Below are 15,472 nucleotides of genomic sequence, written 5' to 3'. Positions count from 1 at the left end.
TGTTCGTCGTTTAACCCATTAGCATTCAGTCCAGCCATATCTGGTTCAAATATGCCTCTTGTTTTAAATTCATACTAGCCAGGTTTAGCCTCTCGCACCTACCTACCTTGCAATGTCTTCCTAAAAATAGACAATCACATCATCATCATCATCGTTTAGCATCCGCTTTCCATGCTAGCATGGGTTGGACGGTTCAACTGGGGTCTGGGAAGCCAGAAGGCTGCACCAGGCCCAGTCTGATCTGGCAATGTTTCTACAGCTGGATGCCCTTCCTAACGCCAAGTGTCCTTCCTAATGCCATCGAAATCTCAAAACTGAGACAATACCTAATTCAAAACAATATGAATAAATAAGCTTTACATTTGACAGGGTAATTTAAATTAAAGAGTTAAATTGTATCCTCGTTAGTCAGAGTTGTAGATATATTTCCTAAAGTTGGAAATTTACACTACTTCAATTTACAATTCCTGTTTCTTATACAGTTTCTTATAATTATGCTAATTCATTATTGTATTACATGTAGAGCACCCACTACACTCACGGAGTGGTTGGCGTTAGGAAGGGCATCCAGCTGTAGAAACACTGCCAGATCAGACTGGGCCTGGCGCAGCCTTCTAGCTTCCCAGACCCCAGCTGAACCGGCCAACCCATGCTAGCATGGAAAACGGTCGTTAAACGATGGTGATGAGGATAAGACTAACAGAATTGGTAGAGGAGTTACATTTCTTGACATCCTGGACACAGCTGCTGCCAAGATAATTTTTGTCATTCATCCTCTTCCTGGGGCCAATTAAATCTAATATTCTCTTCCTCCAAGTTTGTCTCAATGTTAAAAATTGAGTGAAAGACAGTGGTAAAGTGACAGACACACTGGTACAAAAAGCTTTAATGCCTTACACTCTTAGTTTTGTCTGGCTAGTTTCAAATCTAATCCTGCTGCATTCAGCTTTTATTTTGTATTCAATGAACTAAGTCCATACTTAGCTTAACTGATTATATCCCCTTTCTGTTTTATGGTCTACATCAGGGGTTCTCAACTGTTTTTTGTCTATGAACCCCTTTGATTACTATTTTATTCTGGTAGACCCCCCCACAAACATTTGATGTCTAAAAACTAGTCTCATGGAAACTTCTTTCCAAATTCATATTTTGTTTTTCACACATGAATTTGTGTAGGTTAAACTATGTAAAATGTTAGAGAAAGAAACCTAGCTGTTTCTTGCAATACATACATCTAAAGCAAAATTTTTTCAGGGACCCTTAAAATACTATTGTGGATTCTTAATTTACTATTTTGCTGTGTGGACCTTCAAAAAATCTTATATAGACCCTCAAGGCCATATAAATCCTGGTTGAGAGCCACTGGTCTTCATGGAAAGCAGGAATTGCATACCTTATACCGTCTTGTTTAGTACCTTAGTGTTCTGAGTTCATACCACCACAGGAATTTTTAATGTGTCTTTATTGGTAAAATAAATAGAAGCAGGAATAATATACTGTAACAGTCTGTTCTGTTGACTGTACCTCGCTCTTAAAATGGATGGCCTTGTCTTTTGGCAAGTGAAAAAATCCTCATCTAAAATGTTCAAAACTGAGGACTGGAATACAATACGCTTTTATGTACTGTACACCTGTACAAAGATGTGTGTGTGTGTGTGTGTGTGTGGCTGGTTTCTGTAGCTGGATGCTACTCCACAGAGTGTACTGGATTATTTTACAGGCATAGCTGCCTTTTATGTTTCACCGTCACTGGTGCTTTTTATATGTCACTGGCACAGGTGTCTTTTTTTATTATATGTCTCTGGCACTGGATATAACTCTGTTATAGCCTGGAGGACTATAAGGGGGTGTTGAGAACCAATCCTTGGTAAACCACCTCTAAACTGAATTCATTGCTACGCACGTTGCCAACTTTCACCTTATTGACAGCATCCTTGTACAACTCTCACCAACTGTTCGTCTATCCCTAGTTTCCACACTGATCACCAGATATGGGAGCAGGGGACCCTATCAAAGGCTTTCTCCATGTCAAGAAAAGCTAAGTGCAGAGGTTTATTTTTGGCTAAGTACTTCTGAAGTTCCCTTACCAGGAATATAGCAACAGTAATGCTTCTCTCTGGCACAAAATCAAACTGCATCTCTTCTAGATTAACTCTCTTCCTAATTAGTTGAACTATGACTCTCTTGGTAATTTTCATCCCTGGTCCAACAATTTGATACCTCTGTAATTATTTCTGTCCAAGGCGTCATCAGTTGAGTGAGTAACTAAAGTTTGTTGACGTTTACTTTCATTCTCCAGGAGTTGATAAAATAATGAGAACTAATTGACTGTACTCCTCTTCTCTCTGGCCAATGTAAGACATCAAACTCTTTAAACATTATTATTCTTTGGCAGAGTTGTCAGAGCACTGGAGAAAGTGCTTTGTGGCATTCCTTCCAGTTCTTTACATTCTAAGTTCAAATTCTGTTGGCGGTCAACTTTACTTTTTTGCCCTCTTCATCATCATCATCAGTATTTAATGTCTGCATTCCATACTGGCGAGTCAATAAAATAAGAACCCGTCAAGCACTGGGATTAATGTAATTGACTGTTCCCTTCCCCTAAAATTTCAGGCCTTGTGCCTATAATAAAAGGATTATTATTATTAAGGCAGCAAGCTGGCAGAATTATTAGCACACCAGGTGAAATGCTTAGCAGTATTTCATCTGCTGCTATGTTCCGAGTTCAAATTCTACTGAGGTCAACTTTGCCTTTCATCCTTTCAGGGTCAATAAAATAAGTACCAGTTGTACACTAGGGTCGATGTAATTGAATTAACCCCTTCCCCCAAATTGTTGCCCTTGTGGCAAAATTTGAAACCATTATTATTATTTATATGTAATAATGATAATAATTAAATCCTCAGAGCCAACTTTTTTAAACTGCATTAGTAAATACAATTCCTTGAACTTAGAGTGCGAAGATTGAATATTTGCATTCATGTATATGTGTGTATGAATGTGTGTGTGTGTGTGTGTTGTGTGTGTGTGTGTGTGTGTGTGGCTGGTTTCTGTAGCTGGATGCTACTCCACAGAGTGTACTGGATTATTTTACAGGCATAGCTGCCTTTTATGTTTCACCGTCACTGGTGCTTTTTATATGTCACTGGCACAGGTGTCTTTTTTTATTATATGTCTCTGGCACTGGATATAACTCTGTTATAGCCTGGAGGACTATAAGGGGGTGTTGAGAACCAATCCTTGGTAAACCACCTCTAAACTGAATTCATTGCTACGCACGTTGCCAACTTTCACCTTATTGACAGCATCCTTGTACAACTCTCACCAACTGTTCGTCTATCCCTAGTTTCCACACTGATCACCAGATATGGGAGCAGGGGACCCTATCAAAGGCTTTCTCCATGTCAAGAAAAGCTAAGTGCAGAGGTTTATTTTTGGCTAAGTACTTCTGAAGTTCCCTTACCAGGAATATAGCAACAGTAATGCTTCTCTCTGGCACAAAATCAAACTGCATCTCTTCTAGATTAACTCTCTTCCTAATTAGTTGAACTATGACTCTCTTGGTAATTTTCATCCCTGGTCCAACAATTTGATACCTCTGTAATTATTTCTGTCCAAGGCGTCATCAGTTGAGTGAGTAACTAAAGTTTGTTGACGTTTACTTTCATTCTCCAGGAGTTGATAAAATAATGAGAACTAATTGACTGTACTCCTCTTCTCTCTGGCCAATGTAAGACATCAAACTCTTTAAACATTATTATTCTTTGGCAGAGTTGTCAGAGCACTGGAGAAAGTGCTTTGTGGCATTCCTTCCAGTTCTTTACATTCTAAGTTCAAATTCTGTTGGCGGTCAACTTTACTTTTTTGCCCTCTTCATCATCATCATCAGTATTTAATGTCTGCATTCCATACTGGCGAGTCAATAAAATAAGAACCCGTCAAGCACTGGGATTAATGTAATTGACTGTTCCCTTCCCCTAAAATTTCAGGCCTTGTGCCTATAATAAAAGGATTATTATTATTAAGGCAGCAAGCTGGCAGAATTATTAGCACACCAGGTGAAATGCTTAGCAGTATTTCATCTGCTGCTATGTTCCGAGTTCAAATTCTACTGAGGTCAACTTTGCCTTTCATCCTTTCAGGGTCAATAAAATAAGTACCAGTTGTACACTAGGGTCGATGTAATTGAATTAACCCCTTCCCCCAAATTGTTGCCCTTGTGGCAAAATTTGAAACCATTATTATTATTTATATGTAATAATGATAATAATTAAATCCTCAGAGCCAACTTTTTTAAACTGCATTAGTAAATACAATTCCTTGAACTTAGAGTGCGAAGATTGAATATTTGCATTCATGTATATGTGTGTATGAATGTGTGTGTGTGTGTGTGTGTGTGTGTGTGTGTGTATATATATATATATATATATATACATACACACACACATACATTCATTCCTACATGTGCGTATATTGATGTTTTTGCTGCTGTTATTCCTGCAGTGTATGTTTCAACAGAAATAGAAATGTGTGAATCCAATAATATTTCTCATCTTCGGTTCTCAACTGTTATATTTATTGCTACATCAATAATATCTGACGCAGTGTACTGCAGTCTGCACTTGCTTAGCTTCTCTGTTGCCTAAAAACCTGTGTATGTGTGTGTGTGTGGATATATGCTTGTGTGCATCTGTGTATATATGCATGTGTGTGTATTATATTCATGGTGTACGAAAGTGTTTATGTGTATCAGAGTATAAATAAACATGCCAGTTAATTTTTGTTTAGTGTATAGTTATGGATATGTGAGCATGTGTGTCTATGTAAGCCTGTGTGTATGCATGAGTGTGTATGTGTACATGAGTGTATGTATGCATGACTGTATGCATGTATGTAGTGTGTGTGTGTAAATATACACATAATGTGTGTATGTATGTATGTATGTATGTATGTATGTATGTATGGGTGCTGGTGGAATGGTATTACCTTTAGTAAAAGGAAGCTGTGTATTGCAGTCTCCATAAATACACTGGTGCATTACACTGCACCCAGTTTGTGCTTCTATCCTGATGGAGGCCACTAATGTATGGTGATGGATTACACATAGGTAATGATCTCAAGTGATCAGCTAAATATTGAACTAACAGCCACCGATGATGTGGGCATGTTCCATCCCCCACACAATAACAAGTGGTCAGAGGTGGAATTCAAATTGAAGTTGGCGGACTGTGATAATTGATGCAGCCAGCTATGAGAACAGCCAACATTTTTTGGATGCTGGCCAGCTGTTGCACCTGTATCTGTCATCTGTATGTTGCAGCTTCATAACTGCAGTTAGCAAATGATTTTTTCTTGTTTGTGTTGGCTGTTGTAAATATTGTGAGTGGAGGCGCAATGGCCCAGTGGTTAGGGCAGCGGACTCGCGGTCGTAGGATCGTGGTTTCGATTCCCAGACCGGGCGTTGTGAGTGTTTATTGAGCGAAAACACCTAAAGCTCCACGAGGCTCCGGCAGGGATGGTGGTGATCCCTGCTGTACTCTTTCACCACAACTTTCTTTCACTCTTACATCCTGTTTCTGTTGTACCTGTATTTCAAAGGACCGGCCTTGTCACTCTCTGTGTCATGCTGAATATCCCCGAGAACTACGTTAAGGGTGTACGTGTCTGTGGAGTGCTCAGCCACTTACATGTTAATTTCATGAGCAGGCTGTTCCGTTGATCGGATCAACCGGAACCCTCGTCGTCGTAACCGACGGAGTACTTCCAAATATTGTGACCATGGATGGAAAGATGGGTTAAACTGTTTCCTTTCTTGATGAAACCTCATCAGCTTTGCTTTTAAGTGTCCATTAAACTGAGACACTTAAAGATTGGGAATTTTGTATTGATATAAATTTAATGAAATTTAGGTGGGAGTTGTTGGTTTGTTGGCTTGATTTGTGTTTAGGGGTTGACTCCTCAGTATTGCACTGACACTGTGGTAGTGGTGGTGGGGGAATGGTTGTTTGAGCAAGAATAGTCTTGGGAAAGGTTTCAGGAGTTGGTGAGACAAACACCACAGAGGAAGAACAAGGTGGCATGTCTTAAGAAGAGGAAGAACAGGATGGTAACATCTTAGGAAGGTTTAGTTCTTCATGTGTTAGTTGTTAGTTGGAGTCTCTTGTTTGCAATTTCTGTTGTATGTAGAAACCATGCCGAAACAGACATGGAGCTCAGGTAGCTCTTCAGCTGGCCAGCTCCTCCTGTCAAACTGTCCAACTCATACCAGCATGGAAAATGGATGTTAAACAATGATGACATTCATCATCATCATCATTTAACGTCTGCTTTCCATGCTAACATGGGTTGGACGATTTGACTGAGGGCTGGCGAACCAGATGGCTGCACCAGGCTTCAATCTTGATCTGGCAGAGTTTCTACAGCTGGATGCCCTTCCTAATGCCAACCACTCTGAGAGTGTAGTGGGTGCTTTTACGTGCCAGTCAGGTGGTACTGGCAACAACCTCGCATGCCCCCTGCACAGGTGCCAGTAAGGCGATGCTAGTATATGTTTTATCGTTGGGTACCCTTATGTTTATATATAAAGGCGGTGCTCCAGCATGGCCGCAGTCAAAAGACTGAAACAAATGAAAGAATAATATATATATATAATTATCTTACATGATTAAATTGTTTTTTAATTCTATTTTTTTCTTTTCAGGTTCCCAACTACTTGCCTTCTATCAGTGCAGCTATTGGTGGTTTTACTCCTCAACGATATGTGTGGCGAGCATGTATTGGGCTTCATTGTGCTCCTCGCTTTTTAGTAGCATTTACATATTATAACTTCCACATGTCTGTCAGGCTGGCTGAGAAGAACAAACTGTACGGACATTTAGCAGCCATTGCATGTGTGTTGCACATAATTGAAAATTTAGCTTTATTAGGTCTCACTTATGTAGCATCAAATGAAAACCACTGTAAGTACACACTTTTTGATAATTACTACAATGATGATAATGATTTTATTATCTGACAGTTGTTTGTTTTTGTTAATGGATTCATTTGTGTGAAGATTTTGAAGATTTATGGCTACTGTTCTTTTGAAAGCTATTTTATTTTTATACTAGCAGAATTGCCCGGCGTTGCTCGGGGCTGAATTGCTTGAAAGTACTGTTAATGATTGCACTGAATTATGATGATTATTCAGGCAAATATTGAAATAAGCTTACGGTGGGAGATAAGGACTTAACGCCAAACGTGTGCCATTGCATTGTTTTGGGGGAACCAAATTTCTGATGAGCATTATAGGGGCACTAACTTTAAGTTTGAGAAAGTGTGGTGGTAGTCCGGGGTGCTCAAAGGAATTGAGTACCTCTATTGGATAGTTGATGACGTCCTCTGGGTCAGGAGTTGTATCGATAGACTGATATACATCGACTTCCCCAGGAATGAGTTTTAGCATTTCATCATTAATATGGTGAACAGTTTTATTCCTCGGGGCCAGTATAGCCTTTTTGCCAATCCAATCCATATTCTGATAATTAGCTTGTAAATCTGGGAACACTGCATCTCTGAGATCAGAAGGCGTCTTAACAATGGTACAAATGGAATCGATGGCAATATTACCATTTTCATCCCCTGGTATTTTGCCTTCGCCAAGTGCAAGGAGGGTGTGAGGAAATGCTGGTGATGTGATATTACGTCGCATATGAGCACGCATATTGGTGTGAAGTTTGAGAGTTACTTCCGTTTATTTTAAAAAATATGCATTAAAATGGAAAAAAATGATGGTAAATTATTTGTAAAATCATAGACTCATCGTAGACGCGCGCTAATACCCAGAAGGGCTCGATATGAATCACGACTATAAGATACCCGGTTTTGGTTAAACTGCATCGCAAAATGTGGGAGTAGTTAGGAATCTAAATCGGAGTAGACAGACACACAACCTTTCTTTTATATATAAATACATACATACACACACACACACATACATACACACACACACACATACATGCATACATACATATACACATAAACCGAGTAAAAAATTTCAGTTATCTCTCTCTTTCACACATTACTCTCTCTGTCTCTTCACACACTCTAACAGAAGCACTTCACTTACACAACATACTGTCTGTCTCCCACACTCCATCAAACACACACACACACACACATGTACATCAATGAGTCCCATGCACGGTAACTTCAAAGGAACTTCCCTCGTCATACAATGGCTTTCTCTTAGTCTCTTTCGCTCTCATTACTTATGTAAAAAAATAAAAGTTTTTTCTATGTGTGTAATTAGGAAGTGGGAGGCAGAGTGAAAGAATCACTCACTACAGTAAGTGAATTACTTTCATTTTATTCCTTGCCCACTGTGTGTGTGCGTTTGCGTGTGCTGTAAACCAGACTAAGAAAAGCATTTGACACACACAGCAGAATGTGAGTTTTCTGTAAATTTTGCTTAATTGGAGTTTAAATTTTAAAAACTGGACCTGGCATGACGCGATGCATTGTACTCTCAAAACTGCTAGGTAAATTGTAATTGAAGAAATCCTATATTGTAGATTTGTATAACTCCCAAAGGGAGGCAGATAAAATCTGCCTTTTATAATAAGAGATTCATTCCTCTTTTCATCATTATTATTACACCATTGTCTTGTTTTCATCCACTTTACTGCCTTCTTTATCATTATTACATGCTGGTGCATCTGATAAGGTGACTCACTACTGAAAGGAGAGTCAAATCTATTGTGAAGATCTAGTTGATTGGGTTGAATTAGCCAATAGGTAAAACTTGAAATCCCAGTCAACTTCAAATTTCCTTGTTGAATGTATTGCTTATTTATTCACATCGTTTTGAATTAATCATATGTTATCTTGTAGCTTCAAGATTTCAATAGTATGTTTGTATATATTCGAGAATGACATTGTAGGGTAGGTGTGAAAGGTTGTATCTGGTCAGTCTTAACATAAAACAGATCGAATACTTGGGCGGGATATGGCTGGATAAAATGCTAAAGGGCTAAACTGTTCTCTCTTTCTATTCATAGTTTACATTGGGATTGTAGAAACAGATGTAATCATTGCTTTGACATTAAATGATGTCACTGTGTGTATGTTTGAGTATGTGTGTGTATATATATATATAAAATCAAAATCAAAATAGATCAACATCAGTGGAAACTGTAGCTGTGATACCAGTGCCGGTAGCATGTAAGAGAACCATCCGAACATGGCCGTAGCCAGTGCCGCCCCGACTGGCCTCCGTGCCGGTGGCATGTAAAAAGCACCATCCGATCATGGCCGTTTGCCAGCCTCGTCTGGCACCTGTGCCGGTGGCATGTAAAAAGCACCCACTACACTCACGGAGTGGTTGGCGTTAGGAAGGGCATCCAGCCGTAGAAACATTGCCAGATCAGACTGGGCCTGGTACAGCCTTCTGGGTTTCCAGACCCCAGTTGAACTGTCCAACCCATGCTAGCATGGAGAGCGGGTGCTAAACGATGATGATGATGATGATACACACACACACACACACGGTGAGGCATACATATAGTGAATGTGGAACAGCTATAACAAAGAATTCAATATATTCATAGAATAACAATGATATTGTAGGTGTTTAAGTTCATTTGTGAATCATCATATCTTTTTTTAAAGGCAGGAGTATTACCCTTGGAAATATATGTCTATGTATTCAAACAACAGTGTTGTTGTAATGTATAATTCCTAAATGTCTGTGTGTGTATGCATAAAAATAATGCAGTTAATTTTAAGAATTTTAAAATAAAATAATATTCAAGATTTGATTTTATATTCACTTTTTTTTCCTTTTTTATTTTTTTTTTTTCAGATGCTCATGAAAAGTTTTTCATCACATTTCTTGTATCTTCTTTGTGTTATATGCTGTTGACTATAATTCTAGTGAAATGGGGCCGCACATACGATGGCAGGACGATGTCTGCAAGAGTAAGGACCTTATTTTATATTAATTTAAGTAAATAAAGGAAATCCTTATTTTAATAGATTTTTTTAGGCAAACAAAATTGGAAACAAAAATCAGAAAAATATAAAATAATGATAGGCATGGATTTGGGTGTATGGTTGAGAAGTCTGCTTTCCAACCACATGGTTGCAGGTTCAGTTGCACTGTATAACACCTTGAGCAAGTGTCTTTTACTATAGCTTAGTTGTATGTGTGTATGTATTGCTTGAGAAGTAATGCCAAGCTTAGTGAGTTGTGGTCATTGTCAGTACCTGATGACATGTAAAAAGCACCCCTGCTGGTAAGACAGAAAAAACACTCAGTACACTTTGTAAAGTAGTTGATGTTAGGAAGGGTATCCAGCTGTAGGAGCCTGGTGCTGCTATCTGGGTTACCAGTCCCAGTCAAACTGTCCAAATCATGCCAGCATAGAAAATTGACATTAAATGATGATATATATATATAATATATATATCTGTCTATCTGTCCATCTATATGTATGGGTGTGTGCATGTTTGTGTCTTGATCACACATGATAGTTGTTAATGAGCTTCACTGTTATACATGTGGTACCACTAGTTTGTAATCTTCTGTAGAAAACATTTCTGGCCATGGCAAAATATTAGTTTACTTGGAAACAGGTGAGGGTTGGCAACTAAGAAGGACATGCAACGATAGAAAATCTATCTCAGTGATTTCTGCCTGACCTATGTGAGCATGAAAAAGTGGATGTTAAAAGATGATGGTATTCAAAAACATTTTTTATGTGTAGTATGTTCTTATTCTAGATTTTAAAAAAATAATTTTTGCTCTTTGGTACTTAACTATTGTTAAAGAGAGGCTTGGAAAAGTTGTTATGGCTAGGAATATGGCAGAACAGAATTCATAGATCCAACTTTCAATGATGATGATGATAATTTCTAGCATAGGCAGACAGTCACGTATTTTGTGGGGAGGAGTGAATTGATTAAATTGATTCTCAGCATTTATCTAGTACTTAATGACCTAAGAAGGGTGAAGTTGATCTCAGCAGGATTTGAACTCAGAACATAAATTTCCAAACTAAATACAAGGTATTTTGTTTGATGCTCTAACAATTCTGCCAATGCACTATCAACTGGTCTTATATTTTTTAGTCTAATTGCAGCCTTGTATGTCCACCTTTTTGAAGGTTTGCTTGTGAACAGAATGACGTGACCAGTAACTATGAACCTTTTCCCTCAAAAACCCTTTTTAATGAATTTTCCCCATGAACTCCCAGGCTTCTGAAATGTCCGTAGACTCAGTGAACCAGTTTTATCAACTTCAAACAAACTTGTTTTTCCTGTTTCATCCCTTAGTGGAAAGATATATATATAACTGGATACTGGATATGCAATTAAATAGATATAAAAAATCAAGACAAAAGATGCTTGTTTAATGAGCTGGTTGATGCTGTTTTTGATTCTGTATTCCACATTTCAAATTCAATGGTCAACTGGTTTGAGCAGTTTCCAAATTCTGCTCTCTTTTACTGTTTTTAAAGCAGTTGTAGTGCACCTGAACTCTGTATTTAGTATTCTTCTCCTCCTCATCATCATCACAATAAGTAAAGGTTTTGTTGGCAGAATTATTAGCATGCTGGGCAAATTGCTTAGCAGCGTTTCATCTGTCTTTATGTCCCGAGTTCAAATTCTGCTAAGGTTGACTTTACTTTTTATCCTTTCAGGGTCGATAAAATAAGTATTTGTTGGACCCTGGGATCCATGTAATCGACTTGCCCCTCCCCCAGAATTTCAGGCCTTGTACCTATATTAGAAAGGATTATTATTATTATTAGCATTGTTAATCCTGTATTATATAAAACAGCTAAGGGAAAGTGTGCTCATATAAATATGTATTGAGGAATAGCATTAAATATCTCAGTGCTTTAAATATTAGTTAGATAGGTATTCTTTTTGAAGGTAACTAAAAGTTTGAGAAGCCATACTGAATGAAGTATAACTTCTGTGAGGTTTCTCAAAAAGACGTTAAAGTTTGTTTTCTTCATTTGAAGTTAAATATTTGATGGTATTTACAACTACATGAAATCTATCCCTGATTCACTTATTATTAGTATCAAGAAGTGGAAAAATAATCCTTAAAATTGTCCTTTAAATTTTGCAAAAATTGATTTTAAAGGTTTCTTATTTCTTAGGGGTTAGACTTTGCAAAAAAGTCACAGAATGTCCAGAAAGTATTCAAAGACTTTTTTGACTGATTTTCAACCACAAATCTAATTTCCTGACCAGGTCTTCTACTTCAGCCTTAAAAATACTTGGGAGTCTACCTTCAAGATTCTGTTTTAGGCCGTTCAAATATGTCAAAATGTGAGACGTATAAACCTTAGTAGTTAGCCATGAAAAATTGAAATATTCACTACCATGGAATAATTTATGAAGAAATATTGTATTTCATCATGTAACTCAAGTATGCAAGTAAGCACCTAACCACCTGAGAATCTGTGTTTGGAAGCACTGCACATATCTTGCAGCAAACACTAAAAATATGGCAATTTAAAGGACATAAATAAAATCAACTACATTCACTGCCTCATCCAGTATTATCTTCAGCTTTGTTTGGTACTTGCTATCAATTCTTCATGTCTGCAGCAATGTCCATTTGGCACTTAGTATCATAGCTTTAATAATGAGCCTTCAGTCTTGTATTTTCCTGATATTGAAGAAACCCCATCAGCACTGATCCCTACAGGTTTTAACCACCCAGTTTCATTTGCAATTATAAAATAGTTTGAACTATTAAAAATACTCAACAGGAATTGGTAAAACAGAAAATCATTATTGTATTAAATTTTTATTCTGTGAATGAATTTGAGTAAATTGGCCCCATTAGAAAGGTCTGTTTACATCATCATCATTTAACATCAATGTTCCATTTTGGCATGGGTTGGATAGTTTGACAAGATCTAGAGGGTCCAAGTGTTTGCTTCAGCATGTTTCTGGGGCTGGATGCCCTTCTTAATGCCAACCACTTTACAGCATGTCCTGAAAGATTTTTTTGTGCCACCAGCACTAGTGAGGTTGCCATGCGAATTGTAAGTCTATTAACTCTAAGTGAAGTCAGCTTTATGCTAGGAGATGATGGGTTAAAGTATGTGAGAAGTGGGCGACAGGACTGGTTCTTGTAGAAGAGCTGCATGGCTACTCACATTAAGTAGAGGAGGGAGAGAATGATCAGTAGGAACTGTGATGAGATAGTAAAGATGAGGTATCTAGGTGATCCCCACAATGTATGAGAGGAATAGAAGTCAGCAGAGTGGGGGTTTGCAAGATTTTATAGGAAACAGGAGAGGGGAGGGGATAAAGAGGCAGCCTACAACTGTAAAAATTGGGTAGGATTGAAGGGTGATATCACAGTCAAGAGCTGGGCAAGGTAGAAGGATGCAGAGGAGAGCAAGGTGGAGGAGTGGCAAGAGAGTAATGAGAAATAAGGTGGGGTAGATTGCAGCATGGTAGGTTGTAGGCATGATGAGAGGTAGTTTGGTTCAGTGGTGGTGGTGGTGGGAAGCTGTAACATGTGGATGAAGAGTGCAATAAATACAGTGCTTCCAGAATTTAGTTTTGATGAGGTGAGTGGGTTTCTTTGAGAACCTCATATGGCCAGACAACCCTGTCCTTTGTCATCTCCCTTGTGGGGCTGAGGGTCCCAAGGTGAGTCTTCACTACATCATCCAATTTTTACTGGATCTCCCTTTTCCACAAACTCCAGCCACATTAAGGGATTAACACTTTATACAGCTGTCCATATCATTGCAATCATCTTTCTTGCATATTACAAAACCCCTGTGTGGGCAAACAATGGTTGAAAGCTCTCTGAAGAAGACCATATTTGGGAGACAATTGTCAGGCATCCTGATAATGTGGCCAGCCCATCTCAGAAGATGGTGTTGGATGTTGGCTTCAATGCTGGATATTCCTGCTTGCTGGAGAATTTCTGTGTGGGGGATCTTATCTTTCCAAGTAATATGTTTAATTCACTGGAGACAAAGGATATGAAATGACTCTAGCTTCCTCACAGGGATTATCTTAAGCTTGTCCTCAAATCCTGCAACATTCAACTGGCACAACTTGAATACTTTGTTTGGAACTGGCAAACCTGGTGCTCCTCTGTAATGAAGGAGCTGCATGCTTTGAAATAATCCGATGTCAGAAACTTGAAGAAAAGAGATGTCAATGTCATCCCAGACTCACCAACAACGTAATGGGCAACCTCCCTTGTCAAGGACATGCCATTCCAGGATTGGACTATTTTCACCTCATGCCTCTCAGCTTCACATTGCAAGACATGTACAAATCTCCTCTTCTCTGTTTTACCCTTGGCTAAATATACCTATCACCTAGCTGATTTTCTAGCCATTTGGTAATGCTCCCTTTTTCTACATTCTCTCCTGATTTTCCAAACCTGTTTACCATATTAGTTTTTTTTTGTTGAATGAGATTTAAAAAAATTTTATTTGAACATACTGCACTGCCGTCTGTCTTATTACTATTTGTCTTTTATTTATTTATTTTTTCATTTTAATGTGCTTCCAGTTTTAACCCTTTAGCATTCAGATTGCTCTGCCAGATGTAATGCTTACATATTCACATTGTTTTGAATTAGCCATGCATTATCTCACAGCTTTGAAATCTCGATGTGATTATTTATTTTTAGAATGACGTTCTAGGGTAGGTGTAAGAGGCTGAATCTGGCTAGTTTGAACATAAAACAGGTAGAATATTTTGGCCGGATGTGACCGGTTAAGATGCTAAGGGGTTAAACTGTCAATCTATAATCATCAGTAGGTCACATGATCAAATATATAACAGGAATTTTTTGTGACTGATTTAGTTAATACAACTGAGTATTAAAGTTGTACAGACATGTAAACACTGTACACTAGAACTTGTCATTTAATGTGTGGTTGTCACTTGACATTACAAACGTTTCTATTCTGTGACGTAATTTGGTCGAAGATCACTCTCATGCCAGTCGTGCATAAAGTGGTATGAGGGAGATTTGGTTGCTATGTCTAGCCACCATAATTATCCAAGTGAAAGAAATGGTGAATGACTTTGAAATTAAGTTATACATGAAATAATATTGTTAACACAAAACAATAATAAAATGTAATGTAATACTGTGTGTGTGTTATTTGGTTTATTGACTCTACCAAGATGTATTGTTATATATTTGTGAATTTACATAATTGCATTAAAATGAATTTTTATAAAACATTCTATAACCATTCAGGCTTGTTATTTTTGTTTTCTATTCTAGGAAAGGAAATCTTATTCAACCAAATTTACCTTATTTGTGTTCAACATATCATGTTGTTTCATTGCTGCTTACGTGTATTGGCGACATAATAAATACTGCGAACCAGGAGGTAAGCATTTATTTGCTTTCTGATGACAGCTTTTATGTCTCTATCTGTTTTCATTTTTTTTTTTTTGAATACTTGACAGTTTTGTTAGAGTG

General features: G+C 37.9%; 1 protein-coding gene across 4 annotated transcripts in view; it reads left to right on the top strand.

Moving 5' to 3' along the window:
• The window catches only part of LOC115218274 (post-GPI attachment to proteins factor 2-like), a 51,857-nt gene that overhangs the window by 10,832 nt on the left and 25,553 nt on the right, over positions 1-15,472 (top strand). For 3 of the 4 annotated variants that reach the window (XM_029788024.2, XM_036508314.1, XM_036508316.1), the window contains exons 2-4: positions 6,701-6,959; positions 9,842-9,957; positions 15,272-15,380. In XM_029788024.2, coding sequence (XP_029643884.2) covers positions 6,701-6,959; positions 9,842-9,957; positions 15,272-15,380 — 484 coding nt within the window. Of the gene's footprint in view, positions 1-5,054; positions 5,374-5,765; positions 5,795-6,038; positions 6,107-6,700; positions 6,960-9,841; positions 9,958-15,271; positions 15,381-15,472 lie in introns of those variants that run through there. The other variant, XM_036508315.1, reaches the window with a different exon arrangement.

Source organism: Octopus sinensis, linkage group LG13 (genome assembly GCF_006345805.1).
Source record: "Octopus sinensis linkage group LG13, ASM634580v1, whole genome shotgun sequence".
Classification (NCBI taxonomy): domain Eukaryota; kingdom Metazoa; phylum Mollusca; class Cephalopoda; order Octopoda; family Octopodidae; genus Octopus; species Octopus sinensis.
This window is presented reverse-complemented; position numbering and strand designations above follow the sequence as displayed.